Here is a 15,994-nt window from a genome sequence, read left to right on the forward strand (position 1 = left end):
GACAGGAGAGGAAGAAGGCATGTTTATTAAACACGCACTGCCTCCCAGGGCCCGCTATCCCCGTGGCTCCACGGCGGCAGATGGTGTTATCCCTGCTGTCCGAGAGGGGGACTGGTCCGGGGTGACACCTGCCGAAACAGGGCCGAGCAGGACGCAGGCCTCCATCAGCCCCGAAGTCCATCCTCCTTCCACTGTGCTCCGGCCTGAGTGGGACGAGACTCATCACCCTGGGAGTCGCGAGGGTTGGCGACTCTATACTCGAAACGGAGTCGGGGCCGAGCACTGCTCACTTGCCCCGCAGTCCCAGGTCATAGCCCACCGGTCACTTCCGGGGGCGGTTTGGTCGGCACTGCAGTTCCCACGTGGTTGAGTCTTGGCTGATGCTGAGGTCTGGCTGTAGCGCCGCTGGCTGTAGCGTCACTGGAGCAGTTTCCGGGGGTGTGGTTCTGGTGCCTGGGGTAGTCTTCCTGGGGAGAGCTCGTTATCCTTCATGTCTGAGGTCGAGGCCGGACCGCATCACCTTTCTTCTCCTTAGGTACCTGTCAAAGGCCGAAGTCTTTCCTCTCGTATTCCTCCTCGGTTTGCGAAAAAGCAGAACCACCTGTGCCTGGAGCAAGGTGATGGAGCTGTGCCTGGCAGTAGCCTGGGCACCGAGATCTGGGAGAGCAGCGGCCAGGGTAAGAGCTCGGGGTCTGGGCCCAGCCGCTCGGCCCACGGCCGCATCACAGGCTCGGGGCCTCTCGTTAGGGAGCGTCCTGCTTTGGGGCCGTGAACACAGACGGGGCATTACCCGTTTCCTGGCTTCGTCTGCTGGGTCAGGGCGTCGGGGGCCATCCTAGCACCACGTGCTGCTGCAGCCTCTGAACCTGAGACGTGGTGGAGAGGAGAGCATTCCGCATCCAGCGATGGGAAGGGATGGCCCCCGCCCCGCCCAGCTGAGGTCACTCGGGGAGTTGGCTTGACTCCGCCCACACCGGTTATCCTTCCTGCCTCCCTTGAGGAAGAGCAGCAGACGACTGCTCAGAACAGGAGTCCAGAAGCTTTCCTGTCTGTGCTGTGTGCTCTTTCCTCAGCAGAAGGAAGTTTCTGTCAGCTCCTCCCCAAATGCTGTCTTAGGTTTGAAACCAGACTAGGGTGGCCTTTACCTTTTAGAAAATTTGTTTCCCTGAAAAAATTTCTTACCCAGTGCTATTTTTCTGGTAATTTTTCATTTTAAAATACAAAGCCATTTTAATTGAGCAGATCCTTCTTGAACGCCTGCTTTCGGCAGGGCCCTGCAGGGTATGCAGGGGGGAGCTCGGAGAAAGCATCCATTTCCAGCTTTTTTATTCCAAGCAGCCGAGGCTTCCAGAGTGAAGTGACAACCCCAGAGCCATGTGACAAACACCCAAGAGCCTAGGTTCTGGACCTGATTCTTTCAGTTTTGCCTCATGGCCTATCTTCATGTTCCTGGTTAAAAGCTTGGTTCTAGCACAGTGTAAAATAACATAGGGAAATAGTCAACTCTGACTGAAAGTACGGTAACTTTTAATAAAATTTTGATCGGTCAGTTTGGTTGTGAGCGTGGTGGCTGTCATGGTATAAATGTCCAAAAGTACTTACCCGCCGTGTTGGTCAAGCAGAGTGGGCTAACTCCGGAGTCACGCTCTCCCTCCAGGATTCTGCAGCATCTCATTGGTTGCTCAGACCAGGGGTCTGTGGGTGACTTCAGAGGGCCCCTGGATCTTAAAAAGAGCATGTGAGATTTCGTATGCACACCCAGGGTCCATGGCTTTTGTTGGGTTCTCAGGGTGGTCTGTGAGCTAACAGAAGTTGAGTAACATCAGCTTCAATTTTTCAGAGACTTGTAGAGGCGCTAACGTGTAGAAATAAGTGGTTTATGTGCAGAAAGCTTCACCGCAGCAGAGGTAGTGATAGAGCATTCTAACTGGTGTGAGTGAAAAGTTGCTGGTGTGTTTAGTAGGGCACATTGTCAGTGAAATCACAGGAAGCACGTTCACGGAGATCCGCCTGAGGGTGTTGGGAAGTCAGGCGAAGGTACCAGACCAGCTCCTCTTTCACTAATGGGTCGGTTGCAGTGGGAGCGGGGGCGGCTCAGAGACTTGGGTTTGTGTGAGCTGCGCCTGTGCTTGTATTTCCGGCTTGGTTGTTCCTCTTCGACGTCCTGACTCTCTGTCTTCCTCCCTAGCAGCCCTCCCCATTCAGGCCTCGACCGGCGACTCCTGGGCCAAAGCCGCCACTGCCTTTGCCGGCACTGAGCCTGGCTCTGCCGAGGTGAGTGGCCGCCGGGCGCCAGGCGTGTGCTCACAACCGCTGCCGTCCCAGAGGCCCGCCCGTGCTCTCCCTGGCCGAGCAGTGAGCCTGGCTCGTCACTGGTCTGCAGTCTTGCTTTCGGATCTGCGGGAGGGGCCTGCGTGGGAGGGAGGAAGAGCGGGGATGGCCAGGGAGCGGCACCCACCCTGGGTAGGCGGCGTGAGGGCCTCTCCTCGGCATCTGGCGGTGGTCACACGCGCAGCGGGTTTGTGGTCTCCGTCCAGGGCCCACGTGTACCTGTGATCGTGGGCTCGGGCTGGGAGACGTGTCCAGCAGCCTGGGCTCTGACCCTCCTGTGTCCTGCACAGCAGGGCTTTAAGAGCAGCCAGGGAGACAGTGGCGTTGACTTGAGCGCCGAGTCTCGGGAGTCCTCAGCGACCTCCTCGCAGCGCAGCTCCCCGTACGGCACTCTGAAACCCGAAGAGGCGAGCGGGCCCGGCCTGGAGCCCAAGGCCGATGGCCACAAGGAGCAGACTCAGAAGCAGTCGGAGCCGAAGGTAACCTGGGAGTCTGGCTCTCAGGGGCCAGGCTGGGCGGAAGGGCTGGTGGTATCTTTTGTCTTCTTCCCCAACTCCTGGTCCCTTGGAAGCTGGAGATCAGGGTCATTTCCTGGCTGTGCGTCTCAGCTTCTCTGCTTTTCCATCAAGGATTCCGAACAAGGCTCGGGACAGAGCAAGGAGCACAGACCAGGCCCCATCGGCAATGAGCGGTCTCTGAAAAACAGAAAGGGCTCCGAGGGGGCTGAGCGGCTGCAAGGGGCTGTGGTCCCCCCTGTCAATGGGGTGGAGATTCACGTGGACTCTGTGCTGCCAGTGCCCCCCATTGAATTTGGAGTCAATCCAAAGGTGAGGCTTTGATTTGTTTTCTTCTACCTGTGCCCCCGCCCCGCACCTTTGGTGCTTGGAGAGGAAGGGGGGAGCTTGGGGTGGGCTCCTAGAAGGAGCGGGGACATGGGCGCTGGCAGTGCTCCAGGGGAGCGTGGTGGGTGGCTTTGCAGGTGAAGAGGTGCTGTGAGCTACGTTCTCCGTCTCCCTGCTGACACCAGGCAGGTTCTCAGGCCGAGCAGGGAGCCGGACAGAGAGCAGGGGGTGGCCTCCTTTCTCGGGGCCTTCGGGAAACATCTGGCCATCCTGCTCATGTGGTGAATGCTGCTTAGTGGGTTTTTGAGTTGCTGAGACTGTGGATCACATTAACATGGGTCTCTGACAGAAGGTGAGCCACAGTGATGCCTGTGGGCTTTGTTCCCTTTTTTTTTCCAGGACTCTGATTTCAGCTTGCAGCCTGGTTCTGCCTCTGGTCCCGCGGGGAATCCAGTTGTCAAACTTCAGGATGCGTTGGCCAGTAACGTAAGTCTGTGCTTCCACCTCCAGCTCTGTCGTCCCCGTGCCAGCAGGCCCTGGGCAAAAAGAGCCTCGTGAGGTGTTCTGAAACCAGAGGGGGCGAACCAGCCATGGCTCTGGGGTTGGGCGGACGTGGTTTGAGTCCTGATGCTGTCTCTAGCTAGTTAGTTACAGTGTAGTCCTTGAGCAAGTTGTTCCACGCTCTGGTTTTGTGAACTTAAAATGGGAGAGTGTAACTCCTAAGGTCTGGTTTATTTGGCACTTTGTGATTTAAAACCTCCCAGGTTCTGTGGTCGCACATGTTTGAGAATGCTGCACTAAACAGGTTTCTTTACTCTGAGGTTTCTCAGAATCCCTGTGTCGTGCTGGTGGGCGCTGGGCACTGCAGGAGGAGGGCCTAGCAGTTGCATTTCCGAACATGTGTTACCAGGACCTCTTTTTCACAGTTTTGGGGGAGGGGGCTGAGACAGGACCTGGTATCTCCATGCCATGTAGTGGTGCCTGCGTACTGGCAGCCAGCCGTGTTTCTGTTGCCAAAACACGGCGGCCCTGCTGGAGGGCTCGGGGTGCGGGGATGAGGGTGGCTCTCCACGGCCTTCTTTCGAGAGAGTCGGTGGAGGCAGCCGTTTGGAGGGGTCTCGAGTGCACACGACCAAAACGGAAGGCGTGTTTGGACACGGCGTCTCGCTTTCTCTGGGCCTGTCAGTGTCCCGTGGTCTCCTTCCCCTTCAGGCTGGGTTGGCACAGAGTATTCCCATCCTCCGGCGCGATCATCACATCCAGAGGGCCATCGGCCTCTCCCAGATGTCCTTCCCCACCGCCGACCTCACTCTGAAGGTAACACTGGCCCCGAGCAAGGCGGGGCCACCGGTGCCTTGGCTTGTGAAGGGGCAGGAGCGGGCGGCCCCGCCCACCTCCCCGGGCTTAACTTGTGCTATCCGCTGCCTCCCAGACGGTAATTTTCATCTCCCCCACCTCCTTGCTTCTGAAGATGGAGTCTGCGCGCAAGGCTTGGGAAAACTCGCCCAGTTTGCCGGAGCAGAGCTCTCCAGGAGGCACTGGCTCGGGCCTGCAGCCCCCGTCCTCCGGGGGAGCCTCCAGCGGGGTCAACTACAGCTCCTTCGGTGGGGTCTCCATGCCCCCCATGCCCGTGGCCTCGGTCGCACCTTCTGCGTCTCTTCCAGGTATCTCCCCCGCGTGCCAGCTCAGGGAGCCTTCTCCATTCACTCGAGAGAAAGGCTGGATTCTCAGCCCTGAGTACCACCCCCACCTTGACTTAAGGAGTGTGTAGAGGGGGGCGCGTTCTAGGCTGGAGGTCGTAGCTTCCCACGTGCTCAGGTCACCTGCCTCCTGGGCTGGGAAGCAGGACCGTGCGACTTTGGTGAGGCTCTTCCACCTCCTGCCGAGGGTTCTGATCAGAGACTTGGCTTTGGGTCCGACCGTGCCTCATGAGCAGCTCTCTGAGCTGTGCCCCCTCCTCCGCGACATCACACAGGGTGATGGCGGCCGTGGGTGGGGTCGCCACGCCAGTGAGACGAGCTCGCGTCTGGGAAGTGCTTTGTATCAGCTGAGCCCAGTTTTATCCTGTCACCATCCTCATCACTGTGTTGGTGCCCCAAGGGAGCCTGTGGGGGTTTTGAGGGCCTGGCTGCCAAAGTCTCAGTGATGTAATTCCAATAGATCCTTCTGACCCTCCACTGTGGACTCGATAGCAGGGAGATGAAGAGGAAGGTGACTGAGAGACCCAGGCAGCCTTCCTTTATAACGAACCCCCTGGCCCCTGTGTGCGGGGCCGTGGGTAAATGGGTGAGGTGGGAAAGGCAGGCTGCAGCCAGCCCCTCTTCCTGGGCCCTGGGCCACGCAGGAGCACAGGGTCAGCAGTGCACACACTCCCTCCTCCCACTGATTCCCAGCACCTTCTGGAACAGTGAGACTTGATCCTGTTTCACCCCCTCGGATTCTGTTTCCAGGCAACCACCTGCCACCTCTCTACCTGGATGGCCATGTGTTTGCAAGTCAGCCCCGGCTGGTTCCTCAGACGATACCTCAGCAGCAGAGTTACCAACAGGTGATGACGGCGAGCCAGGTGGCCCCGCGGGGGGGTGGGGGAGGGGTGCAGCGCACGGCGTAGTTACCTGCCTTCTTCATTTATTTGTCCGTGGTGTGTCTCACTTTTTGTGCCCCTCGCGTTACCGCTCAGTACCCGGCACGTATGGCAGCCAGTCAGTATTTACTGGATGAGTACACGAGAGACGAGGAGGAGGATGGAGCTGAGTGCTCCAGACTCTGCTTAGCTTTCCCTTCTCGAAGCGCTCCTCTGCCCTAGCTGGGGAATTCACTGAAACGGAATTCTCTTTGGTGATCAGGTATCCTTCTGATGAAGAGAAGAAAGGCCTAGACTCCCAGGCATGGATGCGTTAGAAAGAGGTAGTTGTAGAAGCGAGCAGGTGTTTGTTTTTATGCAGAATTGGCATACTTTCTGTGCCGCGAGGGGGTGCTTTTTGGAAGTCTTCCTCCTGAAGCTGGTGCTGGGCCTTCCTGCTCGTCCTGCAGCCCCACCGACCCGTGTGCCCGCACAGACCAGGATGAAGTGCTGTTTTTGGGACAGAGGACTTGGCCTGTCCTGATCTCTGTTCATAACATATTCTTAAGTATTACGTTGTTTGGTTTTGCAAGACCTTGCTCTTCGCGTAACTGGATCATACTGCACGTGTTCTTCTTCACACACGTTTTCCATCCACTGTTGCGTTTCTGAAACCCACCTCTGTTGATACGTGTAGCCAGTGTTCCCACCACTGTACAGAATCCAGTATAGGGATGTGCCCTGGTTTGGGATTGCTGCCAGTTTTCTGCTTTCTCCCAAGAGTGAAGGAAGCACAGGCAGGACATGAGTTTGCATCGTGGGCGGTGTTGGCTGCCCGTGGAGAAGGGCGGGCGGGGGTTGGAGGCGGGGGCGAGCGTCAGCCTGGAGGGCAGCATGGTGATGGCCTGGCCCGCCGTCCACAGGCTGCCGCTGCCCAGCAGATCCCAATTTCCCTTCACACGTCTCTGCAAGCTCAAGCCCAGCTCGGGCTGAGGGGCGGGCTCCCCGTCTCCCAGTCTCAGGAGATCTTCAGCTCCTTACAGCCCTTCAGGTGAGACGCCAGGACCTGGGGGGCTGGCAGCTCGCAACAGGGCTTTCCGCCTTCCCGGCCTGTGGGCCTTTTCCCTTTGCCGGCTGCTGCTCTGCGCTGCCCCGCTCGGGGGCGGGTGTGGGCGGGGTGTGGCCCGGCCTTGCCCTTGCTCTCTGTGTCCTCCGGCCCCCTCCCTGCTCTCCCGCCTCGCAGCACCTTGCCGCCTCTGGCCCACTCTTTCAGTGTCTCCTGTTCTGTGCTGTCTGTTTAATCCAGTGATGCTCAAACCGTGGGCCCGAGACCAGCAGCACCGTCTAGGAGTTTGTTTAAGTGCAAGTTCTCAGGGCCCATCCCAGACCTTCTGAGTCAGAATCCCTGGGGGTGAGCCGACAGCCTGTGTTGGAGCGACGAGCCCTGCGGGGATTCTGAGGCGTGCCCACACGTGAGATCAGCTGGTGCGGTCGTGCACCTGCCCCGACCGTCTCTCTGGCTTTTGCAGATCTCAGGTGTACATGCACCCCAGCCTGTCACCGCCCAGCACCATGATCCTCTCCGGAGGCACAGCCTTGAAGCCCCCCTACTCGGCGTTCCCAGGCATGCAGCCCTTAGAGATGGTGAAGCCCCAGTCCGGCTCGCCCTACCAGCCCATGAGTGGAAACCAAGCCCTGGTCTACGAGGGCCAGCTCGGCCCGGCCGCCGGGCTCGGCGCCTCCCAGATGTTGGACTCCCAGCTCCCGCAGGTCAGGAATTCACTCACTCCCACCTCAGAGCACTAGGTCTCTTTTCTTTTTTTCTTAATTTAATTTATTTATTTATTTTTGGTTGTGTTGGGTCCTAATTGCTGCGCGTGGGCTTTCTCTAGTTGCGGCGAGCGGGGGCTACTCTTGGTTGCAGTGAGCGGGCTTCTCATTGTGGTGGCTTCTCTTGCTGCGGAGCACAGGCTCTAGGTGCGTGGGCTTCAGTAGTTGGGGCACGCGGGCTCTAGAGCACAGGCTCAGTAGTCGTGGCACACGGGCTTAGTTGCTCCGCGGCATGTGGGATCTTCCCAGACCAGGGCTTGAACCCGTGTCCCCTGCACTGGCAGGCGGATTCTTAAGCACTGCGCCACCAGGGAAGCCCTAGGTCTCTTTTCTTCACGATCGTTTCCCCTTGTATCTGCCTCGTGATGCCCACTGACTTACATGCTGCTTGTAGCCACTGCCACCAGTCCTTGGGCTGCCAGACCAGGGCCAGCTGCTCCGCCTCCTGTGAGCAGTCCCGAGACTGGGCTTTCCCCGAGAGCGAGGGCGCCGCTTCTCCTGCAGCCTCTCCGCCCTCCTGCTGTGGCCGTGGGGGTGGCTGCGTGTCTCCTCTGCGTGCACACGCGTGCTTCGAGGCCACGCTCCCTGCCTGCCCCTCACACCCTGGCTTTGGAGCCCACCCCGTAGACTGTACCCCCGCTGGCCCCCGTGTGCCACGGGCACCACGCTGCTGAGTCTGTGTCCGGTCCCACATCCTCCTCCCCCCGACCCGTGGGTGCATTAGACGGTTCTGAGGGTCACTCCCCTCCTTTGGCCCGTGGCTCAGTCTCCAGCACGTCTCCCGTTGTAGTTCTCAGGGGTTTTGGTGTCTCTGTAGGTGACCCCTCACCCCCAGGTCTCTAACCCCCAGTTCCACGGCCTTACCACCAGTGCCTGCTTGCCTCCAGTCTGGACTGGTCACTGCCGGTCGCTGTACCTCTCCCGTGGTCTCGGGCCAAAGGGTTCCTACCTGCTCACCACCTCTGACTTTTCTCCCTCCCTCCCTCTAGTGACCCACGTCCAGCCACCTTTTAATTCTCCCTCCCCCATCCCTGCCCCCCGCCCCCTTCAGCAGAGCTGCAGACACCTTCCTAGTCTTTTTTGGTTTTTTGACTGCGCCGTGGCACGCAGGATCTTAGTTCCCCAACCAGGGATCGAACCCGTGCCCCCTGCAGTGGAAGCGTGGAGTCCTAACCACTGGACCGCCAGGGGAGTCCTCAGCTCCTTGTCATTTGCACTCAGCTCCGCCCCACCCTTCCCTCCCTGTGCTCACCTGGGTTAAACCCTGGCCCGCCTCTGCCCCGCTTCCTGAGGCTGGAGGGAAACCGACCCCCGTCAGACTGGATTCAGGTTAAATACAGCCGCCCTCTGGAAAGCCAACGTTTGGGCACCTCCCCACCCTCCTCAATGCCTTCTCCCCCACCGTGATTTTGCATCCTGTGTCGCCAAAGAAATGAGTCGTAACGAGGAAAAGAGAACATCTGCAAGCTCCCAGCGCCACGTCTCCGAGCCTGCAAGGGGCCCTGGGGTGAGAGCGGGCAGCCCATCCTCTCCACCCGCCTGGGAGCTGCTCCAGCTAGCGTCCTCTTCCCTCCATCAGCACGTAGAGGTGCTGCCGTCCGGCTGTGAGGGTCCCTTCCGCCACATCCCCAGGCAGCCTGGCCTTTCCTCGTTTTTTAAGAAACAGAACGCTTCTTTAGGGACACCAGTAGATTCCACGTTACTGAACCTGACGGTTCTTCACCCTCCTCCTACTGACCCATCAGTAGCATTTGACCCAGTGGTCACTCCTTCCCCCGAACCACGCTGTCTGGGTTCCGAGGACACTGTTCCTGGCTTTCCTTCCACCTCCCTGAGGCCTCTTCCCGGTCTCCTTTGCTGTTTCCCCGTTGCCTCCCCAGGCAGTAACTCGCTGTGCCTTCTGGGCGCCATCCTCGGGCCTCTTTCTAGACCTGTGGCTCTAAGCCTGACCCAAATCCAACGCTTCCCGGTTCTCCCGAATTTCTGTCTCCTGGACCTGAACTCAGACCCAGTGGGCTGCCCGTCATCTCTGCTCAGGTCCGGCATGGGGCATCCCTGGATCCCTGCTTCTGCCACGCCCCCGCTGATTCGTCACATCCCGTCAGCCCTACCTTTGAAAAGTATTCAGAGTCTGGCCCTTTCTCTTCCCCTCCACCCCACCCCCCACCCCCCACCCCCGGGCCCAGCTCCTGCTTTCGGCTGCCAGTTTGTTCTCAGCACAGAAGCCAGGGCGCCTCTTTAAGACTCACGTCGGCTCACACACCGCGCCCCGAGCCAGCGCTCCAGAAACGCTGAGCCACCCCTACCTTCTTCCCGCACCCAGCTGTGCGCAAAGAGGGGCCCGGGCCTTGAGGTCCGGCTGCCCCACGTCTCAGTGATGCCATTCCAATAGGTCCTTCCGACCCTCCACTGTGGACTCAGTAGCAGGGAGATGAAGAGGAAGGTGACCGAGAGACCACACTTGGCCCGCCCGCCCCATCCCGAGGGTCTCCTGGCCCACCTCCTTCCCTTCTCGCACCTCGTTCTGGACTTCAGGAGAACAGGCTTCAGAAGGCTCCAAGACTGCAGGAACCCTAAACCCCAGACCCCAGTTGTTTTCTGTCACCTTCGGAGGCAGAGCATGAAGTAGTCTTGCCTTTTTGTGCTGCAAAAAGGGGCACAAGGATACCCCTCCTGTGTAGCTCCCATCTTTTGGGACTCGCTTGGACACTGCTTCCTGAGAAGGCTTCTAGACCTTCCTGACCTTTCTCCCCGCCCCCCGCCCCCCAACACGCACACAGGGTTTGCCGCCCGCCTTCCGCACTTGACACCCGTAGCTGTCCTGCTTATTTTCTAGCCGTCCGAGTTCTTTTCTCACCACCTAAGGCTTGCCTCCTACCACTGAGAGTATGCAGTCTAGGGTGATCTCCGCTGTGTTCTATCCAGGATCTGTCCTGCTGTGGGAAGGCCTTGCTTCCTTTCATCTGCAATGAGAACGTGAAGTGTGATGCGCGGTTGCTCTTGGATGCGTGTGTAAGTGGTGGTTTGTGGCGTCCTCCCCCTGACTGTCCCTGTTGTCCGGCAGCTGACGATGCCGCTGCCTGGCTCCCAGCTGCCCCTGCCTCGGTACGGCTCTGGGCAGCAGCCCCTGCTCCTGCCGCAGTCCATCCAGCTGTCACAGGGGCAGAGCCTCTCTGTCGGGGCCCCCCGCAGAATGCTCCCACCCGGCTCCCAGCCTTCGGTCCTAAACACCAGCAGAGAGGTGAGGATGACTCCGTCTTGCTGTGGCCCTGGGGTGGGGTGGGGCTCCCGTCTCGGAGACCCTTTCTGGCCAATCAGGAACCACTATTGCGGGGGTGAGTGCCGGCGGTCTGGGACGCAGGCTCCGGGCCTCGCCAGACCGCCGGTGGCCCACTCGTTGCCGAGTCCTCTCAGTCCCGTGGCAGGAAGCCCTGGTCACGTGTTACTAGCAACGTGAAGAGGCCTGGGTGAGCAGGGCAGGGAGGAAGGTGCCTGCGGCTGAGGTTTGGGGGCCGAAGTCCTCGCCAGCTCCCGGGGGCAGAGAGGGCCCGTTCACTGCGGCCAGTGCTCAGGGGTGGCGCACAGTCTGCCCTCCCCACCTGTGCCAAGGGAACAAACACACGTCGTCGCTCCTGCCTCCAGCCTGCACTGGAAGGCCAGGCGTGCACGCTCCTTGACGAGATGCCTCTCTGCCCTGAAGCCCTCGTGGCCCCCACTGGCTCTGCCCAGGGTGGTTGGTGGCGGGGACAGCTGTCTCCAGGGTGTTCCACTGACAGCCCATCACTTCCCGGTGTCTTTAGTCCTCTCAGATGGAGATGAAGGGCTTCCACTTTGCCGACAGTAAACAGAATGTTTCTTCAGGAGGCTCCATGCCATCACCGCAGACCTACAGGTAAAGAGACGTCCTGGGGGTCGGATGCTCACAGCTGAGCCCTCGCTGTGGAATCGCGGGCCCAGGGAGAGCAGCGCGAGGGCACTGAGGCTAGGTCGCCTTTGTCAGCCTGTGTGTCACCGTGAAGTTCCAGTGCTGGGACACAGGAGACTCAGGAACTCTGGGGCATGGCTTTGCTTTTAATCATCATCATAAAATGTTCTGGTATGGGAGAACTTTCTGGAAAGGCAGGGAAAGGAAAGGCTCATGTTATAATAGCGTCAGGACAGACCCTGGCTACTAACAGCTTTCTCACCAGATGTTTTTTTAATGATTCACTGGCAGAGAGGGCAGATACCCTGGAGGTGGGGGGGGGGGGTCCTCTCCTGGGGCCACATGTCCCTTGAATGGCCTTGTGACTCCACCAGGGCTTGCTGCTGCTGGGCTCGTAGGGCGAGAGCTGTACCTTCTTTGCCTTCTCGGGATCTGTCTCCGCCTCCAGTAACTGTCCCGGGTCCCTTGGCTGGATTCAGAGGGGGGCTTTGTATCAGTCACGATGTTGAGTTACAGTTGACCCTTGAACAACACAGGGGTTAGGGGCGCTGACCCTCCATGCAGTTGAAAATTCAAGTATAACTTTACGTTTAGCCCTTCGTGTCCGCAGTTCCGCATCCGAGGATTCAACCAACTGCAGATCGTGTAGTACGTGCTTACTGAAAACAATCCACGTGTAAGTGGACCCATGCAGCTCAAACCCGGGATGCTCAAGGGTCAGCAGGACTTAGCGTGTTAGAAAGTCAGGGAGCGTCTGCTTCTGATGGCTCTCTCACCCGCGGAGAAGCGTGCGGCCGGGGAGGCAGCACACGGCGCTTGGCCCGAGGGTTGGCACAGTCGACTCTTGTTACGTGTGGGAGATTCCTCCTGTCTGCACACGAGTAAAACAGGTGTGCGTGACCCGCAGTGCCCTGCGCGAGGCTGCCGGCGTGGCTGAGGGCAAGGTTGCCCACACGGCCGCCCGCCCTGCCCCACCCCGCCCCATCATGCTCAGAGTGTTGAGGCCGAGTCCTGCTCCATGGTCACGTCAGTCCGTACTCCAGCTGCATTTCCCGAGAGAGGGCTTTTTGTGAATTTTCCCCCGTGCCGTTATCTTTCCTGTTCTTACTTTCACTCTCTCGGCTTGACTTGACTTTTGTTTTGCTTTCCAACCATATTTTTCACATAGGCCAAAATAACAGACCTGTAAGAAAAATATACACGGACAGCAGCGCCAAACCATGAGTGTGATTTGGAAGGAAAGAGGAAGCTTCAAGCATAGAGAGAGGCTGTCGATCCCCTGCTGCCCCAGGCAGGTTTTAGCCTCCTCTGGCTGCAGAGCCTTCCTCAGAGGCAAATCCGGAAAGGGCCGCTCACATAACAAGAGTCGCCTGTGTCCATTCACTGTAGGAATGGCAGCAGCAGCTTTATTTTTTGGAGACTCTTTACAAAATATAAGCCTCAATTAGTAGCCTTTGTGTTCTTGGTGCCTCGGTGGGGTTGGGGAAATCGGGATACTTTTACAGTGCAGTGTTGCCTAACTTTTCTGGAAACAGGGCTTCTGAGGCATGCCCTGTCAGAAAGGCGTTCCCTGGTCAGATACCTGGGGGGGGGGGGGGGGGGGCGTGCATGCCCGAGAGGGCTTGTTGGGGAGTCGGGGTGCACCTCGGCATAGGGCTTGAGCAGCCTGTGGCCCCCGGGGGAAAGTCCTGTAGAACTTCGCACACGTAACTACCTAACGATTTTGACCCCAGGATCTTTTTTCCACGTAGCGCCTGATTAACATCCCTGGGAGCTAGTTGTCTGGTCGGTGGAACACATTTAGAAAGATGTTCTACATTTTTGTTACTTTTGGTATCTCTCTTTACCACCCCTACCCTCCACCCCACAAGAGAAGACTGGAAAGATACTCAGCATAACTCACGTATCAGGTTTGTTTGTTTGTTCATTCGGGTTTTTTTTTTGGCAGCCCTGTGCGGCTTGCAGGATCTTAGTTCCCCGACCAGGGATCGAACCTAGGCCCCCGCAGTGGAAGTGCCAAGACCTAACCTCTGGACCGCTAGGAAATTCCCTTTTCTTTTTGAAGTCTAAACTCCTGTTGGAGTTTAAGTTCATTTTTGTTTCTTTTTTAATTTTTTTTTTTTTTGCTGTGCCCCACGGCTTGTGGGATCTTAGTTTCCCTACCAGAGATTGAACCTGGGTCCACGGCAGTAAAAGCACCAAGTCGTAACCACTGGACCGCCAGGGAATTCCCTCAGTGTCAGGTTAATAGACCTTTTGTCTGGAGCATCGTGTTGGTCTAGACCCTCCAAACCTGAGAGACGGTTGGTGTCCATCTGTCGTCTTGACCGGTCAGTGTCTGCCTGTGGTGGGGACCTGGCCTCTGCCCCTCAGGTGTGTCCCCATGAGCTGGGTTGGAGGTGCCAGGGCCCAGTGGCGACACCCTCGCCCCCTGCGCTCTGGCTATCTGGGTCTGTTTCCTCTGTTGGAGGCTTGACTCCGTTTCTGTGGTGACGCGTGTGTTCTCATCCCCTCCTTTGGTTTTTTCAGGCCTAGCTCTGCTAGCCCCAGTGGGAAGCCCTCTGGATCAGCAGTTAACATGGGCTCTGTGCAGGGACACTACGTTCAACAGGTAGAAGATGGCTTTCCAGACCCTCCAGCCCCGGACGCTTAGGCCCGTCTCCAAGTGCCAAAAGAGGAGGGACTGTCCAGCCGTTTGCGTGCTCCTCTTAGAGAGACGAGCCCTGGCGCTTAGAGCGTGGCGTGGGAGCCGGGGAGCCCGAGTCCCCCTGGAGAAGGCACTTCTCCTCTTGACGGGCGTCTGGGTCCTTCCTTGTCCACAGAGAAGGGAGGGTGCGGGTTCCTCTGAGGAGGTGGTGCCGGAAGGTGGACTCTCCTTCCGCAGCCATTGGGCTGTGAAGGCGCTGGGACCCGCTTAGGCCCGTGGGTCAGCTCTAGAAGCCGGGGGTGTGCGTGCGCGTGCGTGCCTGGCGTGTGTGCCTGCGCCTGCTGGCCTCGTAAGTGCTGTGTCTCGTCCTCGTCTTGGCCGGGTGGGATCCAGACGGAATGACGTTTCCCCGTTTTATAACGAGACGGGTCTCTCGGCGTCTTGGCCTTCAGCGTGGTTCTCTTCACTCCTCTCAAATGTGACCAGGCTCCAGAGCTCAGGCTCGTCAGGCGGGGTGTTAGTAAAACAGCGCTCCTGGATGGTGGAGCTGGAAGCTTGATTGTTCATTTCACGGCTCCTGATTTGGTTCCCCGAGGGTCGCTCTTTGAGTTGCTTGGACTGAGCTTCTAGAGCTTTCTTCAGAGCTCCCCCCACTGTATGAGGGGCCGAAGGCAGGCTGCTCACTCTGCGACACACCTCACTGTGCAGAGCTGCAGAGTGACGGGACCCTGACCGCGACTCTGGAGGTCAAACTAGGGGCTTGGGGAAAGGTTTCCACACTGTGGGAGTCGGGGAGGGTGGAAGATCTGGGAGACCAAGTTGGGCGAGAGGCCCTGCGCCCCCTCAGCACAGTCGGGAGCTCTGAGGGGCGTGGGGTGCACTGATTTGAAAAAGGTCCCTCCAAGCGGCCTTGGGTGTGCCGCCTGCAGAGGTCCTCCCGCGGCTCCGAATCACTGCGCTCAGCGCCCATGGGAGGGACCAGAGCAGCCTCATGCCAGCGTCCTTCCCAGGCCAGTCACTTCTGAGTTTGGTCCTTCGACCGAAGGATGGGCTTCTTAGGGTGGCTTTCCTCTGACTCAGGAGCAGGAAGCGGGTGGTGGGACCGCGGATCCTGGCAGGTGTGACTGCGTAAGGGTAACTTTCTTTGTCCCCATCCGTCTGTCCAAAGGCAAAACAACGAGTGGATGAAAAGCCCAGCCTGGGAGCCGTGAAGCTGCAGGAGGCCCCCTCAGCCGCTTCCCAGCTGAAGCGAACTGGAGCGATCAAGCCCCGGGCGGTAAAGGTGGAGGAGAGCAAGGCCTGAAGATGCTGGGCCTGGCCTGCCCGGAAGGACTGCCGCCCCTCCACCTCGCTGCCACCGGACGCTGGGGAGTCTCCCAGGTGGATCCACCGTCCACTGACCTGGCCCGGACTGCGAGATCTCCCTGCTCTCCTCCACTCCTGAAAGCTCCGTTGTCCAACCAGCTTGCACCCGTGGATCTGTGGCATTGACCTGCTTGGCTTTAACACGAAAAAAACAAAAAAGCAAATGACTCCATTCCCGCCTCCTTTGCGCCACGACCGTGGAGTGACCGAGCCGTCGTGCCGTGCAGATTAACCCCGCCCTCCCCCCCTCATCCTGCTTCTGGCGGCCACGGCGCCCTCCACCGAGCTTCCTTCCCTCCCCGCTTTCCGTCCCCGGGCACAGTGGTCTGGCAGCAGGGCCGTTTTAGTTGAGGCTTTTCATTCTAAAAAGCAGCTAAAGGTTTTTACAAAAGAGAAAGGAAAACAGAAGCACAAGCTTCGTCTGTAAGAGCTGGACTTTTGTATGTTCTTTGCCGTCCTCTCCCTGACCCCTCTTCTGTTGCGGTAGTTTC

General features: G+C 58.7%; 1 protein-coding gene and 2 non-coding genes across 6 annotated transcripts in view; all 3 read left to right on the forward strand.

Moving 5' to 3' along the window:
- The window catches only part of PRRC2B (proline rich coiled-coil 2B), a 56,523-nt gene extending 41,082 nt beyond the window's left edge, over positions 1-15,441 (forward strand). Inside the window, exons 18-31 of one of the 4 annotated variants that reach the window (XM_065878636.1) lie at positions 536-677; positions 2,192-2,274; positions 2,622-2,810; positions 2,961-3,158; positions 3,573-3,659; positions 4,386-4,490; positions 4,645-4,837; positions 5,624-5,721; positions 6,660-6,787; positions 7,266-7,506; positions 10,631-10,807; positions 11,367-11,458; positions 14,021-14,102; positions 15,307-15,441. In XM_065878636.1, the coding sequence (XP_065734708.1) occupies positions 536-677; positions 2,192-2,274; positions 2,622-2,810; positions 2,961-3,158; positions 3,573-3,659; positions 4,386-4,490; positions 4,645-4,837; positions 5,624-5,721; positions 6,660-6,787; positions 7,266-7,506; positions 10,631-10,807; positions 11,367-11,458; positions 14,021-14,102; positions 15,307-15,441 (1,950 nt within the window). The remainder of the gene's footprint in view (positions 1-535; positions 678-2,191; positions 2,275-2,621; positions 2,811-2,960; positions 3,159-3,572; positions 3,660-4,385; positions 4,491-4,644; positions 4,838-5,623; positions 5,722-6,659; positions 6,788-7,265; positions 7,507-10,630; positions 10,808-11,366; positions 11,459-14,020; positions 14,103-15,306) is intronic. The other 3 variants (XM_065878637.1, XM_065878638.1, XM_065878639.1) reach the window with 3 other exon arrangements.
- LOC136125208 (small nucleolar RNA SNORD62) lies at positions 5,311-5,396 on the forward strand. Its single transcript, XR_010655982.1, has one exon. It is a non-coding gene; the product is annotated as a small nucleolar RNA SNORD62 (small nucleolar RNA).
- Positions 9,936-10,021, forward strand: LOC136125210 (small nucleolar RNA SNORD62). Its single transcript, XR_010655983.1, has one exon. It is a non-coding gene; the product is annotated as a small nucleolar RNA SNORD62 (small nucleolar RNA).
- Positions 15,442-15,994: the final 553 nt, after the last annotated feature.

The sequence above is a fragment of the Phocoena phocoena genome, chromosome 6, assembly GCF_963924675.1.
Source record: "Phocoena phocoena chromosome 6, mPhoPho1.1, whole genome shotgun sequence".
In the NCBI taxonomy this organism is placed as follows: Eukaryota; Metazoa; Chordata; class Mammalia; order Artiodactyla; family Phocoenidae; genus Phocoena; species Phocoena phocoena.